The 18465-nt window shown below is 42.5% G+C and overlaps 1 protein-coding gene across 5 annotated transcripts in view; it reads right to left on the bottom strand.

Moving 5' to 3' along the window:
- dock11 (dedicator of cytokinesis 11) overlaps positions 1–18465 on the bottom strand; it is a 301498-nt gene that overhangs the window by 43424 nt on the left and 239609 nt on the right. For all 5 annotated transcript variants that reach the window (XM_043704339.1, XM_043704341.1, XM_043704340.1 and 2 more), the window contains one exon: positions 12151–12257. In XM_043704339.1, the coding sequence (XP_043560274.1) occupies positions 12151–12257 (107 nt within the window). The remainder of the gene's footprint in view (positions 1–12150; positions 12258–18465) is intronic.

Consider the following 18465-nt stretch of genomic DNA (forward strand, 5'->3'; position numbering starts at 1 on the left):
CCTAGGCGGAAGATGAGGTGCTCTTCCTCCAACCGTCGTGTTGTTGTGGTCTGGCGATGGAGGAGTCCAAAGACCTGCATATCCTTGGTGGAGTGGGAGGGGGAGTTGAAGTGTTGAGCCACAGGGTAGTTGGGTTAGTTGGTCCGGGTGTCCCAGAGGTGTTCTCTGAAACGCTCCGCAAGTAGTCTCCTGTTCCCTGGATGCTGCCTGACCTGCTGCGCTTTTCCAGCAACACATTTTCAGCTCTGATCTCCAGCATCTGCAGACCTCACTTTCTCCAGTAATGAGTTGGACCAAAGGATCTGTTTCCGTGCTATATATCTCTATGACGCTATGAATACAGTGTCAGGACTCTCACCACTGAGTCTGAATGTCGTGGGTTCAAGATCCACTCCAGAGGCTTCTGTACATAATCCAGGCTGACGCTCAAGAGGATATTACAGGGAGTGCCATACTGGTGGAAGTGCCCAAGGTTTGGATGAAACTTTGGAATGAGGCCCCTTCTACCCTCTCAGGTGAATGTAAACACATTACTTACTCATTGTGGGAGGCTGCTGTGCACAAGTCTCTTGCTGCATTCTCCTATTTTATAACAATGAGTACACTGCAAAAGAAGCGTACTTGCCAAAACTTGCTTTTCAAACTCCTATGACTGGATAAGGTGTTGCACAAACAGAGGTGTTTACGATTTGGAGATGCCAGTGTTAGACTGGGGTGTACAAAATTAAAAAATCACAAAACACCAGGTTATAGTCCAACAGGTTTATTTGGAATCACTAGCTTTCGGAGCACTGCTCCTTCATCAGGTGATTGCGGAGTATAAGATTGTAAGACACAGAATATACAGCAAAACCTTACAGTGTGATGCAACTCAAATAATATATTGAAAAAGACCTGAATTGTTTGTTAAGTCTCTCATCTTTTAGAATGACCATGCTGGTTTCAATTCTTTCATACGTAAATCCCAGAACTTTTTTTTAAAAGTTACATTCTCATCTGAACTTGAACAAATAGGTGCCATGTCAGCTCAGATAATGCTTTGAAGGTGTGAGGTGGCCTGTGTGAGGCTGTCTGTGCCCCAATGTTCATACGGATTCTATTTCTAAAGAAGGGACTAACATAATCTTGCATGGATTAATGTAGCTTTTGAGCAAAATAAAATGTAATTTTGCAATTACAAATTCACCCCACAAACTTATATGTGTGTGTGCACATGGGGATATGTGTTGGGGTGGGTGGGGGGGGAAAAGAGTGTGAGTGTGTGTATGTGTATGTGTGAGAGTGTAAAGGGGTATATGTCTGTGAGAGGGTGCCTGTGTGAGTGAGAGTGTGAGGGGGTGTGTATATGTGAGCGAGTGTGTAGTGCAGTGAGGTCACCTGTAGTGTGACATGAACCCAAGGTCCCGGTTGAGGCCATCCCCATGGGTACCGCAGTTGACTTTCAGCCTCTGCTCGGCCACTTTGCGTTGTTGCCTGTCCCGACGTCCGCCTTGGAGGATGGTCACCCGAACATCCGAGGCTGAATGTCCCAGACCGCTGAAGTGTTCCCCAACCGGGAGGGAGCACTCCTCTCTGGTGATTGTTGCGCGGTGTCCCTTGATCCGTTGCCATAGCCTCTGTTTGGCCTTGCCAATGTACTATGCCTCAGGGCATCCTTGCCTGCAGCGAATGGGATAGATAACGTTGGCCGAGTCACATGAGTACCTGTCATGTACACAGTGGGTGGTGTTCCCTCGCGTAATGGTGGTATATGTATCCACACTCTGACACGTCTTGCAGCATCTGCCATGACAGGATTGTATAGCATTATCCTGAAGGCTGGGCAGTTTATTGCGAACTGTTTATCTGTTTGAGATTTGGTGGTTGTTTAAAGGTGAGAAATGGAGGCGTGGGGAATATCTTGGCAAGGTGCTCATCCTCATTGATAATGTGTTGCAGGCTGCGAAGATCATGGCATAGCCTTTTGGCTCCTGGGAAGTACTGGATATTGGGGTACCGACACACAGACTTTAACCTCATGCCTTCAATGCATTATCTGAGCTGACATGGCACCTATTGTTCAAGTTCACTTGAGAATGTAACTTTAAAAAAAAGTTCTGGGATTTACATATAGTCATAGAGATGCACAGCACGGAAAACAGACCCTTCGATCTAACGTGTCCATGCCGACCAGATATCCCAACCCAATCCACTCCTACCTGCAAGCACCCGACCTATATCCCTCCAAACCCTTCCTATTCATATACCCATCCAAATGCCTTTTAAATGTTGTAATTGTACCAGCCTCCACCACTTCCTTTGGCAGCTCATTCCATACACGCACCACCCTCTGTGTGAAAAGGTTACTCCTTAGGTCTCTTTTATATCTTTCCCCTCTCAGCCTAAACCTATGACCTCTAGTTCTGGACTAGACCACCCTAGGGAAAAGACTTTGTCTATTTATGCCCCACATGATTTTACAAACTTCTATAAGGTCACCCCTCAGACTCTGACGCTTCAGGGAAAATAGCCCCAGCCTATTCAACCTCTCTCTATAGCTTAACACCTCCAACCCTGGCAACATCCTTGTAAAATCATTTCTGAACCCTTTCAAGTTTTACAATATCCTTTCGATAGGAAGACCAGAACTGCATGCAATATTCCAAAAGTGGCCTAACCAATGTCCTGTACAGCTGGAACATGACCTCCCAACTCCTGTACTCAATACTCTGACCAATAAAGGAAAGCTTACCAAACGCCTTCCTCACTATCCTATCTACCTGCGACTCCACTTTCAAGGAACTACGAACCTGCACTCCAAGGTCTCTTTGTTCAGCATGAAAGAACTGAAACCAACATGGTCATGCTAAAAGATGAGAGACTTAACAAACAATCTAGGTCTTTTCCAATACATCATTTGAGTTGCATCACACTGTAAACTTGTGCTATAAATTCTGTGTCTTATGGTCCTATACTCCACAACCACCTGATGAAGGAGCAGCGCTCCGAAAACTAGTGCTTCCAAATAAACCTGTTGGACTATAACCTGGTGTTGTGTGATTTTTAACTTACAAGTGTTTATCTTATTTTATCCAGTTCTGCACTGCTCCAGCTGTTGCATTTTCATTTCAACTGTTCTTCCTTTTTTTTGTTGCACTGTGATCTATTGCTCAATTTTCTATTGCACAGTATTACTGGGCTGCAGAGGAACCAGACTGCTGTCAGTGACTTCACACAAGTAAGCTAACCACAACTGCTCTGTGGCATGTTTCAACATAGCTGCTCAGAACTCAAATTAAAATCCAATCTGCTCTGCTGAAAATATGCAGGCTTAAAATGGCATTTTCCGAAACTAAATACATGTGTTATAGTCAAGATTTAAATTGTATGGCGTATAATTTTCTGGAATCCTTGCCCAGCTTGGATTTTATTATTATTACGGAACAATGCTAAAAGGTCCGATGAATTTAAACACATTGCTCAATACAGTTTCCCAATTCCTGTAAATGTGCATCACTCATCATCTAACTGAATGACAAAACTGACTCTAGGAACTGAATTGTCTGCTCATACTCCTGTGTGGAAATGATGGCGTAATGGTGTTGACACAGGACTAACAATCCAGAATTGTAGGAGAATGATACAGGGAAACAGGTTCAAATCCAACCACTGCTCTTGAAATTTACAACCAACAATTTAAAACTTGTAATGGCAATTATCATTCAATAATGTGAAAAAACCCAACTGCTTCAGTAATGTCCTTCAGGGGAAGGAGTTTGTCTTCCCTACCTGGTCTCACCTAATGTGATTGCAGACTATGGCACAGTGGCTGAATCTTCTCTCCTACAAAGTCACTCAGTTCAAATGCTGGCCTCACGAGTGAACAGTTAAGAAGTCTTCTATTCTTGTTTTGTGTTCATGGCATGTCGCAAGGCCAGCATTTATTGTTCATCCCTACTTACCCTAGAAAAGGAAATGGTGAGCTGTTTTCTTGAATCACTGACGTCCTTGGGATATAGATACCATTGTGCTGAAAAGTAGAGTGCTCCAGGATTTTAATCCTGTGACAGTGCAGGAAATGTGATATATGGCGATGTCAGGATGGTACATTGTTCAGAGGGGAATTGCAGAGAGCAGTGTTCCATGCATCTACTGTTTTTATTCTACTGGGTAGTAGTGATTTACTTTGATACAGCCTTGGAGAATTGGCGCAATGCATCCTGTGGGGCACACTGCTGACACAATGCTAAAAGAGTGAAGAGAATTAATGTGGAATATGATGATATTCAAATGGGTTGCATTGTGTTCAGGATGTCAAGCTGCTTGAGTGTTGTTAGAGTTGTACTCATCCAAGTGAATACAGAATATCTGGTGTAGGCCTTGGATGGTGGACAGGAGCAGATGGTCTAGAGGTATGATCACTGGACTGTTAATGCAGAGACTCAGGTAATGTTCAGGGGATTCTGATTCAAATCCTGCCGTGATAGATGGCGGAATTTGAATTCAGTAAAAATATGGTACGAAGAACTTAATGATGATCATGACCGTTATCAGGAAAAAGCCCATCTGGTTCACTCAGATTCAAAACTGACAACTGATCTAGCATCAACTGCTGTTTGTGGAAGAGAGTTCCAAACATCTACCACACTGTGTGTAGAGTTGCTTCCTATCATTTCTCCTGAATGGTCTGGCCCTAATTCTCCAACTATGCCCCTAGTTATAGAATCCTCACCAAGTGGAAACAGTTTATCTTTATCAATGCTGTCTTTCCATGCTAATATCCTGATGACTTGGATTAGACCAGCCGTTAACCTTCTAAGCTGTAGAGAAAATAGGTCTGATTTCTCCATTCTTTCCTCATAACGTTAATCCTGAGGTTCAGAAGAAGTCACATGGGATACTTGCCTTCATCAGTCGCGGCACAGATTCTAAGAGCAGAGAGGTTATGTTGGAGTTGTACAGAATTTTGGTTAGGCCACAGCTGGAATACAGTGTGTAGTTGTGGTCAGCACACTGTAGGAAGGGTGTGATTGCATGGGAGGGGGTGCAGAGGAGATTCACCACTTTGGATGGAGCAATGTAAGTAACTATGCACAGAGGCTGGATAGGCTCAAGTTGTTTACTTTCGAAAGCTGAGAGGTGACCTGATAGAGGTGTACAAGATTTTGAGGGTAGGGACATGATGGATAGGAAGCAGCTGTTCTTCATTGTTAAAACTCAGTTACAAAGGGGCATCATTTTAATTTGAAAGGCAGGAGGCTTCGAGGGGTTTTGAGAAAAGACTTTTATCACCCAGCGAGTGGTGGGAGTCTGGAATATACTGCCTGGGAGGGCAGTTGAGTCAGGAAGACTCACACCCTTTAAAAAGTACTTGGATGAGCATGTGAAATGTCATTACATTCATAGCCCCCAGAAAAATGGGGCTAGTGTAGATTGAGGTAGTGTTGGAAGTACAGACTTGATGGGCCAAAGGACCTCTTCTGCCCTGCATGATTCTATGATTCTAAGGCAAGTGAGGATTAATTTCTTCTCTCAGAGTGTAGTGGGAATACCACCAAGGGCTGTTGAGGCTGGATTTTGTCTTAGTATATTCCAGGGCGAAATAGACTGATTTTTAATCAGTAAAGGGAGTCAAGGCTTATGATGTTGACAGGAAAGTGGAGTTGAGGATTATCAAATTAGCCATGATCTCATTGAATGGCAGAACAGGCTTGATGGGCTGAATGGCCTACATCTGCTCCTCTATCTTATGGTCTGAAAGTCACATTAATATAAGGTTAAAGCTGTGTCAATGTATAGTTGCACATCCCATGCACGCTGTAATGCAACTATCATCTCAGCAGTCATGTGTAGGCTTCTGCTGGAAGGATGGTGCTCACAGGGCGCAGAACATTTTGCTCTGTAACCTTACCATTATGCATTTATTGTTAATCAAGGTCATTTGTAGTTAATCTAGGAGTCTGACCCGAGCTTGTATAAAAATCAGAAGAACCTATACTAAAATAATTATCGAGTGGAATAAATTGTATTTGTAAATTGTTGAACACAGTGAGTTTCAATGTTGTTTTTACTTCAGGAAATACATCAGCAGTCAGGTCAGGATCAACTCTCAAACTGCAATCCATGGAACATGTTTACTTGGGTTTTATCCAAGAGAGTTGGAGACATCCTTTGGTCTGGAATTAATTACCAGTGCATGGGAAGAGCAGACAAGTGTAAAGGAAAGAAAGAAAAATATAGATTTAGTTTGAATGAAATACTTTACGAAAAATGGAAACCTTGATTTGGCTCATTTGTTAACACTCATTGCCTTAGTACTCCGATACAAACTGAAATCATGATGCAGCATCCTTAATAATCTTGGAGTCGTCACCTCCCTTAACCTGGGGACCTACCTATCTAATTCCAGGAATCCAAATGAAGGATGATGCATCAATGACATTTCTTGAAGCCAAGTTAGTCAGAGTAACAATCCCTTCGTCATCACTTCACAACAGTTATTGCACATGTGAATAATTCATTGGAATATGTCATCAAGAAGTGTGACAGAAGAGTGTCTTACTGTTATGTCAATTATGCTGTAAAATAAATGTGTATTACTAAAACACTTAGAGCACTTATAAAGAGAGACTGCTGTGTCAGTGTGTTGTGGTTGGAAGCAGGCATATGTAATGCTTCAGTCCAGGAATAAACTGAATATCAAGGAAAATATACAGTTTTAAACTTCACCGTCAGGTTTAGGATCGAGATAACTTAGATTGGTGGGAAAGAACCAGACAAATACAAAATACCTGTCCTCCTTTCAGACATTTTTCACTGAACAGCTCTCAAGAAATGCAATTGTCTTTCCACAAAAATAAATTAGAAGCTGCTTTAACCTGTACTTACAAACCTTGGTTATAATTAACAAGGAGAAATATTGACAAGGAAAATTGATTTATGTCAGACCTGGAAATAATTATATATGGGGATGGTCATTTGACTCCATCTTATTTCAACCAACTACAGACATTCCTGTCACCTTCCCTTAGCTTCCACCTAGCACACAGTCACTGCCAAGTAGGCAAAAGCAACAAATTATACACTGGAAGATCTCAGGAAGAGAACAAAAAAATTAATGGTCAGTTAATCATTTTGATGGCATGAATCACTTGGGAAACATTGGATTGGACACTGGGAAACTCTCCATTTCCCCCTTCATGTTGTGATTTAGGACTTTTATTATCCAGCTGAATAGACAATAATAGAATCCTGCACTGTTGTCTCACGCAGTAGTGAATCTGCACAGCTACTGCATTTGCTGTTTGTGTTCAAGTATCTCTGGACATTGAAATTCACAGCTGACCTTGGAGGAACCTGTGTGGGAGAGCTCAAGGCACAGGAACAGATAAGTGCATAGCTTATACGTGTAACGTTTAAAGAAATCTACAATAGTGAGTAGAGTGGGTTCTTTCTTGATTATGTTTTATTGAGATCTGTCTCTTGATCAAATTTTAATGATACAAAACCAAGGTATTAAGTTAGACTGGAGCAGTGTTGTTTAGAGCAGTAAGACTCTGCTATTTTTGGGTCTATAGATTGTCAAGGTGCAAGGATGGCCTTCAGTAGAGTGATGTGGTGTTGCTGTTGGATGTGGAAGATTATGGAGAGTTTCCATTGTACTAATAATTATGTTGGCAGTAAGTGTCTTTGGTTGTGAATCCTATCATTTCGCATGGATCAGTTGGACCGGCAGTTAGAGGCAATGAGGAATTTACAAGAGTGAGGGAGTGTGATGGATGGCAGCTATAGGAACGGAGAAAAATCACGGATAAAGTTAGGTAGATTGGTTACCGCCAGGAAAGGTAGGAGAGGGAGGCAGGTAGTACAGGAGTCTCCTGTGGTTATCCCCATCTCAAACAAATGTGCTATTTTGGAAAATGTAGGGGATGATGGACTCTAAGGAGAATGTAGCATGAACAGCTACGTTTCTGGTACTGAAAGTGGCTCTATTTTAATGAGGGGTATATCAGGTTACAGATGATCAATTGTGATAGGGGACTCTCTAATCAGAGGCACAGACAGACATTTTTGCAACCGACAGCAGGAAATCAAAATGATGTGTTGCCTCTCTGGTGTCAGGATTAAGAATATCTCAGAGAAAATGCGGAATATTCTCAAAGGGGAGAGAGACCAGCAAGAAGTCATTATACATATTAGAACTAATGACATAGGAAGGGAAAAGGATGAGATTCTGAAGGGAGAATATAGAGAGTTAGGCAGGAATTTAAAAAGGAAGCCCTCAAGGGTAGAATCATCTAGATTACTCCCATTGCTATGACCTAGTGAGGGTAGGAATAGGAGGATAGAGTAGATGAATGTGTGGCTGAGGAGCTGATGCAGGGGAGATGGTTCACGTTTCTGGATCACTGGAATCTCTTCTGGGGTAGAAATGACATGTATAAAAAGGATGGATTGCATCTGAATTGGAAGGGGACTAATATACTGGCAGGGAGATTTGCTCAATCTGCTCAGAAGGATTTAAATTAATAAGGTGGCGGGGAGTGGAGGGGACCCAGGGAGACAGTGAGAAAAGAGATCAATCTGAGACTGGTACAGTTGGGAAAAGGAGCAAGTCAAACAGTCAGGGCAGGCAGAGACAAAGCAGAGAGACAAGGTAGGACTGATTAGTTAAACTGCATTTATTTCAATGTAAGAGGCCTAACAGGGAAGCCAGATGAACTCAGGGCATGGTTAGGAACATGAGACTGGGATATCACAGCAATTACAAACATGTGACTCAGGGATGGACAGGACTGGCAGCTTAATGTTCTAGGATACAAATGCTACAGGAAGGACAGAAAAGGAGGCAAGAGAGGAAGGGGAGTGGTGTTTTTGATAAGAGATAGCATTACAGCTGTACAGAGGGAGGATATTCCTGGGAATACATCCAGAGAAATTATTTGGGTGGAACTGAGAAAAAAGATCACATTATTCAGACTGTACTATATACCTCCACCCAATAGTCAGAGGAAAATTGAGAAACAAGTTTGTAAGGAGATCTCAGTTATCTGTAAGAATAATAATGTGGTTATGGTAGGGGATTTTAACTTGCCAAACATAGACTGGGACTGCCATAGTGTTAAGGTTTAGATGGAGAGGAATTCGTTAAATGTTTACAAGAAAAGTTCCTACTAGAGAAGGTGCAAAACTTGACCTACTCTTGGGAAATAAGGCAGGGCAGGTGACTGAGTTATCAGTGGGGAAGCACTTTGGGACTAGCAGCCATAATTCTATGAGTTTTAAAACAGTGATGGAAAAAGATAGATCGGATCGAAAAGTTGAATTTCTAAATTGGCGGAAAACCAATTTTGATGGTATTAGGCAAGAACTTTCAAAAGTTGATTGGGGGGTGAATGTTTGCAGGTAAAGGGATTGCTGGAAAATGGGAAGCCTTCAGAAATGAGATAATGGGAGTCCAGAGACAGTATGTTCCTGTTCGAGTGAAATGCAAGGCTGGTAGGTGTAGGGAATGCTGGATGACTAGAGAAATTGAGGTTTTAGTCAAGAAAAAGAAGGAAGCATATGTCAGGTATAGACAGCAGAGATCAAGTGAATCCTTAGAAGAGTATAAAGGCAGTAGGAGTATACTTAAGAAGGAAATCGAGAGGGCAAAATGGGGATCATGAGATAGCTTTGGCAAATTGGGTTGAAGGAGAATCCAAAGGGATTCTATAAATACGTTAAGGACAAAAGGGTAACTAGGGAGAGAATACGGCCTCTCAACGATCAGCAAGGCCACCCATGTTTGGAACCGCAGGAAATGGGGAGATACTAAAAGAGTATTTTGCATCAGTGTTTACGGTGGAGAATGTCAAAAAATCCCTAGTCTGGAAACAGGCCCTTCAGCCCAAAAAGTCCACAATGACCCTGTGAAGAGTAACCCACCCAGACCCATTTCTCATTACTCTACATTTACCCCTGAATAATGTACCTAACCTACACATCCCTGAACACTAAGGGCAATTTAGCATGGCCAATTCATCTAACCTGCACATCTTTGGATAGTGGGAGGAAACCGGAGCACCCGGAGGAAACCCACGCAGACACGCGGAGTATGTGCTGGAATCGAACCCAGATCCCTGGCACTGTGAGGCAGCAGTGCTAACCACTGAACCACTGTGCCACCCCATGGTGGACATGAATAATATAGAATGTGGGGATGTAGATAGTAACATTTTGAACAATGTCCATATTACAGAGGTGGTGGTGATAGATGTCTTGAAATGCATAAAGGTGGATAAATCGCCAGGACCAGATTGGGTGTACCCTGAAACTCTGTGGGAAGCTAGGGAAGTGATTGCAGGGATATTTGTATTATCAATAGTCTCAGATTGGAGACTGGATAACGTGGTGTCACTATTTAAGAAAGGTGGTAAGGAAAAGTCAGGAACCATAGACCAGTGAGCCTGACATCGATAGTAGGCATGTTATTGGAGGGAATCCTGAGGGACAGGATGTACATGTATTTGGAAAGACAGGACTGATAGTTAACATGGCTATGTGCGTGGGAAATCATGTCTCATTAACTTGATTGAGTTTTTTGAAGAAGTAACAAAGAAGATTGATGAGGGCAGAGCAGTAGATGTGATCTGTATGGACTTCAGTAAGGCGTTTGACAAGGTTCCCCATGGGAGACTGATTAGCAAGGTTAGATCTCATGGAATACACGGAGAACTAGCCATTTGGATACAGAACTGGCTCAAAAGTAGAAGACAGAGCGTGGTGGTGGATGGTGGTTTTTCAGACTGGAGGCCTGTGACCAGTGGAGTGCCACAAGGATCGGTGCTGGGCCCTCTACTTTTTGTCATTAACATAAATGATTTGGATATGAGCATAAGAGGTAAAGTTAGTACGTTTGCAGATGACACTAAAATTGGAGGTGTAGTGGACAGCGAAGAGGGTTCCCTCACATTACAACAGGATCTGGATCAGATGGGCCAATGGGCTGAGAAGTGGCAAATGGAGTTTAATTTAGATAAATGTGAGGTGCTGCATTTTGGAAAAGCAAATCAGAGCAGGACCTATACACTTAATGTGTTGGGTCCTCAGGGGTGTTACTGAACAAACAGACCTTGAAGTGCAGGTTCATAGCTCCTTGAAAGTGGAGTTGCAGGTAGATAGGATAATGAAGAAGGTGTTTGGTATGCTTTTCATTATTTGTCAGAGCATTGAATACAGGAGTTGAGAGGTCATGTTGCAGCTATTCAGGACATTGGTTAGGTCACTTTTGGAATATTGCGTGCAATTCTGATCTCCATCCTATGGGAAGGATGTTGTGAAACTCAAAAGGGTTCAGAAAAGATTTACAAGGATGTTGCCAGGGCTGGAGGATTTGAGCTATAGGGTGAGATTGAACAGGCTGGGGCTGTTTTCCCTGGAGCGTCGGAGGCTGAGGGGAGACCTAATAATTACAAAATTATGAGGGGCATGGATAGGATAAATAGACAAAGTCTTTTCCCTGGGGTCGGGGAACTAGAGGGCATAGGTTTAGGGTGAGAGGGGAAAGATATAAAAGAGACCTATGGAGCAACTTTTTCACATAGAGGGTGATACGTGTATGGAATGAGCTGCCAGAGCAAGTGGTGGAAGGTGGGATAATTATAACATTTAAAAGACCATCTGGATGGGCACATGAATAGGAAGGATTTAGAGGGAGATGGGCCAAGTGCTGGTACATGCGACTAGATTAACTTAGGATATCTGGTTGGTGTGGACGAGTTGGACTGTAGGATCTGTGACTTACATATCTCTTTGACTCCACATGACCATCCCAAAATATGGTGAATTAGATAGGGTGCAGCACTCCTTTAGTATTTCAATGAAGTAATAATGAAGTCATATTAGACTCAAAACGTGAGCTTTACTGCTCCCTCCACAAGTCTGCTCAATACCTCCAGCTTTGAATGAGCAAACCACTAGATTGTGGTCTCCCATCACTGGAATGCGATTTAAAACTGAACCTTGAGACTCAGAGATGAGGATGCTGTAACTGACAAGATTCACGTTGTCAAGATTCTGATGATTACATTATTCAAAATCCAGCAAATTGGCATTTCCTTACCAGTGCTGCATTCTGGGAGAAATATTGCTGGGAACGGATCAAATAGCAAATCAACGTAGAAGCCTTACCTCAGTGTAGTGGACATCCTGCATCCCAGCATCCTCTTTCATTGCAGCTTCTTCCTCAATGTTCGGAGTGATTGCTTTGAAAGCTGTGCAGCCTTTTGGAAATAATTCTGAGAGGAACGGAAAAGAATCACTTTAGGCTTAGTGACATTAAATCTGTACTCAGACAGCCATTACTTGCTCAGGAAAAGAAACAGAAATTGCTGGAAAAGCTCAGCAAGTCTGGCAGCATCTGTAGAGAGGAATCAAAGTCAACATTTCGGGTCCAGTGACCCTTCCTCAAAAATTCTTTGGGTTACTTATTCAGGCCTGTCCTCAACACCAGCAACTGCTATTCTAGTGAAATGTTTTTGAGCAAAAGGTTGTCAACACCAAACATCAACCTTGTTTTCTTTCTAATGCAGACCGAAGCAAGTTTGCCAGCAGTTTCTGTTTCTAGCTAAGATTTGATTTGATTTTTGATTTTATTTATTGTTGTCATATGTACTGAGATACAGTGAAAATTATGGTTTTGTGTGCAACACAGGCAGATCATACTTTATAATTACATAAGGGTAATAGAACAGAATATAGTGTTGCAGCAACAGAGAAGATGCAGAGGAAGGTCAACTCTTATACACGAAGTCTGTTTATAAGTCTGATGACAGCTAGGAAGAATTTTTTCTTAAATCTGTTGGTTAAGTTCTTTGAAACTTTTGTATCTTTTTCCCGATGGAATAGAGTACAACCAGAATGGAAAGGTTTTTTTGCTTTTATTGGCTGCATTCCCAAGGCTGCAGGAAATGTAGATGGAGTCAATTGAATTGAATTGAATTTATTGTCACATGTTACTGAGACACAGTGAAAAGCTTTGTCTCGCAGCAATACAGGCAGATCACAGAGTTAAGTAGCGTAGATAATAAATGGAAGGAAGGCTGGTTTATGTGATGGATTGTGTTCCTTTCATAACTTTCGATGACTTTGTGTGGTCTTGGGCAGAGCAGTTGCCATACCAACCTGTGATGCATCCAGATAGGATGGTTTCGGTGGTGCATCTGTAAAAATTGGTAAGGGTCACTGTGGACATTCCGAATTTCCTTAGCCTTCTGGAGGAAGTAGAGGCATTGGTTCGCGTTTTTTGACTATCGTGTCAACGTGGATGGACCATGACAGATTACTGGTGACACTTACTCCTTGGAATTTGATGCCCTTGACCATCTCCGTGGGCGGCAGGTGCACAGTGGTTAGCACTGCTGCCTCACAGCACCAGAGACCCGGGTTCAGTTCCCGCCTCCAATTCCTGCCTCAGGCGACTGACTGTGTGGAGTTTGCACGTTCTCCCCGTGTCTGCGTGGGTTTCCTCCGGGTGCTCCAGTTTCCTCCCACAGTCCAAAAATGTGCAGGTTAGGTGAATTGGCCATGCTAAATTGCCTGTAGTGTTAGGTGAAGGGGTAAATGTAGGGGAATGGGTCTGGGTGGGTGTGGACTTGTTGGGCCGAAGTGCCTGTTTCCACACTGTAAATAATCTAATCTAATCTAATCTCCCCCTCAGCACCACTGATAGAGACAGGGGAGTGTCCTCCACTGAGTTCGATGACCAGCTCCTTCATTTTGCTGACATTGAGGGAGAGACTGTTGCCTTTACATCATGCTACTAAGCTCAGTCTCCTTCCCATACTCTGTCTCATCGTTGTTTGAGATCTGATCCACGAGAGCAGTGTCATCAGCAAATTTGTAAACGGAGTTGCAACTGAATTTGTTTACACAGTCATGAGTGTATAAGGAGTATAGTAAAGGGCTGAGCACACCATCTTGTGGGGCACTGGCATTGAGGATTATTGTCACCTATCCTTATGGATCAGGTCTGTGCGTCAGGAAGTCAAGGATCCAGTTACAGAGGGGGAGGCAGAGTCCCAGGTATCAGAGTTTGGAGAAGGGTTTACTTGGAATTATGGTGTTGAAGGCAGAATTAAAGTCAATAAATAGGAATGTGACATAGGCGTCCACGTTCTAGTGATGAGCATAGGGCAAAGGAGATGGCATCCACTGTGGATCTATTGCCACAGTAGACTGTAGAGTTGCAGCAATAGTAATTTGTTTTCAAGGACATGGAGCAAGGTGCAGTCTGTCAGCTGGAATCTATGATGTTCCGGGAGGATATTCCATAGCAAGTGGATGGAATCTTGTCTTCACCAGTTGGGTAAACTGAGCTGGTCATCAGCCTACTTTACTCCATGCGTTGTTTCTGTATCTGTACAGATTATTGGTTAGAATGCATCTCACATTGGTCTCTTCATTTAAGGAAGTATGCAAATACATTGGAGACGGGGAAGAGGCAGTTTAATAGATTGATACCCAGAATGAGTGGGTTGTCTCATGATGAAGGACTGGACAGACTGGGCATTTTTTTATTGGAATTTAGAAGAACGAGGGATGACCAGATTAATACGTAGAAGATCCTGAAAGTTTTAACAAGATGAATGTGGAAAGGAACATTTCCTTTAATGAATCAGTCCAGAACCAAGGGACATGATCTAAAATTAGACATTGTCTTTTACAGATGTGGATAAAGGGACTTTTTTTGTTCTCTGCAAGTGTTGTGGAATTCTCTGCCTCATAAGGCAGGGAATATATGGACATTGACTATTTTTAGGACAGATGTAGATAGATACTTATTAGTCATGGGATTTAGAGTCTAGTGAGGGCATGGGAATGTAGAATTTGGAACACAGACAGATGACACATTATCTTATAAAATGGTAGAGGAGAGCAAAGGAGTTGATTGGTCTATTTTTTATTTGCAATTCATCTGCCCAAGTGATGTTTCTTTATTGGCTTCCTTGCTACAAAGACTGCAACTAACCACTGCTGACTACGATTTAGTTTGCAAGGAACACGTTATATCCATCAACTGATTCTGATTTAATAGAAGGCTTTCAGAAGGTTGCAAAACACCAGCAATTCGGCTCAGGCCCAAACAGCGAAGGTTGAAGGGCTCATGACAAGGGTAGGAGCTACATCTTAGCAACAATGGTGCAATGGCAATGGACCAGATTGGGGTCAGTTAGATCAACTGGCTAGACAGCTTAAGAGACAAGGTGAGGCTGCTAGATTAGACTCAGTTTCCTCAACGGTTGGTGTAATAAGGATTCCAGTTTTTCAACCTTGCCCGAGGCACAGTCATCCTCAGGTTTAACCATCACCAGTTGTCTCTATCTAATAAGGCAGGAACCCCTCGGGACAAGGGTGACTTTATTCACTTTATCATAAGTAAGTCACCAAATCACGCACTCTTTAAAAATGATGATGGAACAAATCCCTAGCATATGGCCCATTATAACATCCAAACCCCTGCTAAATTAGGAATATCAACCCTTTAGAACATCCCATCAGTTATAGGAATTTAAGATTAATTTCCAGGACCCTTCTGCAAGCAACAATCTGTTTACAAAGTGCCACAGCGTAATTAAAATGCTTTTTACGTTACGTTCTTTGAAACCTTTTGGAGAATTTGGGGTTCGGTAAAAGTTACAGATAATTAGGAACAAGGTCACGGAATGTCTTGGAAACAACACTAAGCATTTCAAAATCAACAATTTGCTTCAGTTGGAGCCAGTAAAGGTCAGTAATTACAGGGGTGACAAGGGAAAGAGACGTGACATAAATTAATGATTAATCACAATAATATTGGACAAACAAAAAACGGCTGCTTGACTAGCTAGGACTGTTCATGTCATTGGAGATTCTGGAACTATGCCTGATAAATGTGGCAAGTGATCTGCTAATCCAAAACACAATGATAATGATTGCTGACTGTGGGGGAGTTTGACAACCACAGAAATTGGACACATCGATACAACATTTGAACAGATCCTTTTAAACAGAAACATAGGCGGCAGGAAATGGAAGTTGGAAGAAGGATGTACATTAATCATTGACTCATTATCAACTGAAAAGCTAACAACTACTGATAAATGTAGCGCCCCGACCAAGGCAATTTATCAAAAGCAAAATACTGCAAATGCTGGATCTGTGCCATCAGAATGAAGAAAGCTGTGGGGAAACTCAGCAGGTGAGGTAAATCTGTGGAGAGAGAGATTTCTGCTGAATGCTCCTGGATCTGAAACAATAACTCAGTTTCTCTCATCACAGACAGAAATGTCCTCCAAGGTAAAAACTGTTAACATTTTGAACAACCTATAATATTCACATTTCAGAGGCTACGCCAACGTTTTGAAAGGTGTAGAGAAAATGTACGCGAGTGGCACTCAGGATGAGGCATTAAATCGAGAGACTGGAAAAGCTTGGCAAGAGAATAACTAAGGAAAAAGTAGAACCCATTAGGGAACATTGAGGTAATCAGTGTGTGGACAGTCTGCAATGAATATACTGCATTGCTCTTCAGAATGGAAAAAAACAACACAGGTACAGACCTTCAGGTGGAGTACTGTGAAATATTTGACAAAAATTAACAAATAGGGAGAATGTATTGCAGCGTTTAGCAGCGTTACTCAAGTGGATAAGTCTGCAGGCCCAGATTAGGTGCATCCCCTGGATTTTGATGGAGGTAAGGGAGGAGAAACCAGAAGCTGTAAGTTTCAAATCCTCTCTGGCCACAGGTGAGGTGTCAGAGGACTGCCTATTGAAAAAAAGGACAGACCTGGAAATTAGAAGCCAGTTAGACTAACATAGTTGGGAAGTTCTTAGAGAGAATTCTGAGGGGCAGAATATATCTGCACTTGGATAGACACAGATTAATCAGGGACAATCAACTTGGATTTGTTGATATTTGACACACTTGATCAAATTTTTTTAAGGAAGTAACCAGCAGTGTTAATGAGGATACTACATTTGATGTGGTCGACAGGGACTTCTGCAAAGCTTTTGAGAAGGTCCATCATGGCAGACAGCTCAAGAAATTAAGAGCCCACAGGATTGAGAGCAAAATGGCTCATTTGATCCAAAATCAGCTGATTTAAAAAAAAACATTCATGGGATGTGGGTATCAATGACTAGGCCCGCATTTATTGCTCATCCCTAAATGCCCAGAGGGCAGTTAATAGTTAACCACATGGCTGTGGTTTTGGAGGCACATATAGGACAGACCAGGTAAGGATGACAGCTTCTTCCCTGAAGGACATTAGTGAACCAGATGGATTTTCCCAACAATCGGCAATGGATTTACAATCATCATTAGACTCTGAATGCCAGCTATGACTTAATTGAATTCAAATTCCACCATCTGCCACGGCAGGATTTGAACCCGGATCCCCGGAATATTGCCTGGTTCTCTGGATTTATAGTCCAGCAACTCCGCTTTGATGGTTGTGGAGGAATGTTTTTGAGTCGAGAAGTCTGTTTCCAGCAGGGTTCCATGTGGCTTGGTGCTTGGGCCCTGGCTGTTTCTGGTATTTGTTAATAATTTGAATTTAAATGGAAGGGGATATGGTCAAAGAAATTTGTGGATGAGAGGGATCTGATAGAGCTGAATGGGATTATAAGAGGAATAGTTAGGGTGGATAGGAAAGCTTTTTTTCCCCCCATTTGTTGAAAAGTCAATAACTACGGGGCATTGCCTTAAATTTGAGAGGAGATTTGAGGAGACTTTTTTTTCCATTGATGGTGATGGGAGCCTGTAACTAACTGCCTGAAAGGGTGATTGTGCCATAAAACCTCATAATAAATAAGCAGTATTTAGATATTCATTTGCATTGCCGTTGCCCTCCAGGACTATGGGTCAAAAGCTGGAAATAGGGTTAATATAGTCAGATCTTGTTGACCATCACAGGCACAGTGATGGTCAACAAGATGATCCCTTTCTGTGCTGTAAACATCAATGAACATCTAATCCCCAAAGGGCAGAGAAGGTCAAATGTGATGTGATATTAGAATTCAAAAAGTCTGGAATAGTTTTACATCGGGAGAAATAGTTTCATAACAAGTGGGACAGTAACTATTATCAGCATCCTGCCATCCAGAACAGATGATGCACAAACAGCAAACAGCCCATAGAGGATGACCTACTTCCTTATGGGGCATCTTAGCTGATGGCATCCCCTGGAGAGACAAAGGCATCCAAGTGTCCTTGTGGGTTTTAATTTCTGTGTTGGCAACTTTTGCCTAGGAGAAAGTGAGGACTGCAGATGCTGGAGACCAGAGTTGAAAAATGTGATAAACCCTTCCTGGGGTCAGACCGGGGTTCAGGCTGGGCAGTCTATGCCAGGCCCCCGGAACTGGTCACAGGCCTGGGCTGAACCGGTGGGTGGGTGGAGGAGGCGGGTTGTAAAAGTCTGGTTTAAAGTGAGCGGCGGCACCTACTTCGTGGGATACGCACTCGAG

This window comes from Chiloscyllium plagiosum, chromosome 15, assembly GCF_004010195.1.
Source record: "Chiloscyllium plagiosum isolate BGI_BamShark_2017 chromosome 15, ASM401019v2, whole genome shotgun sequence".
NCBI lineage: Eukaryota > Metazoa > Chordata > Chondrichthyes > Orectolobiformes > Hemiscylliidae > Chiloscyllium > Chiloscyllium plagiosum.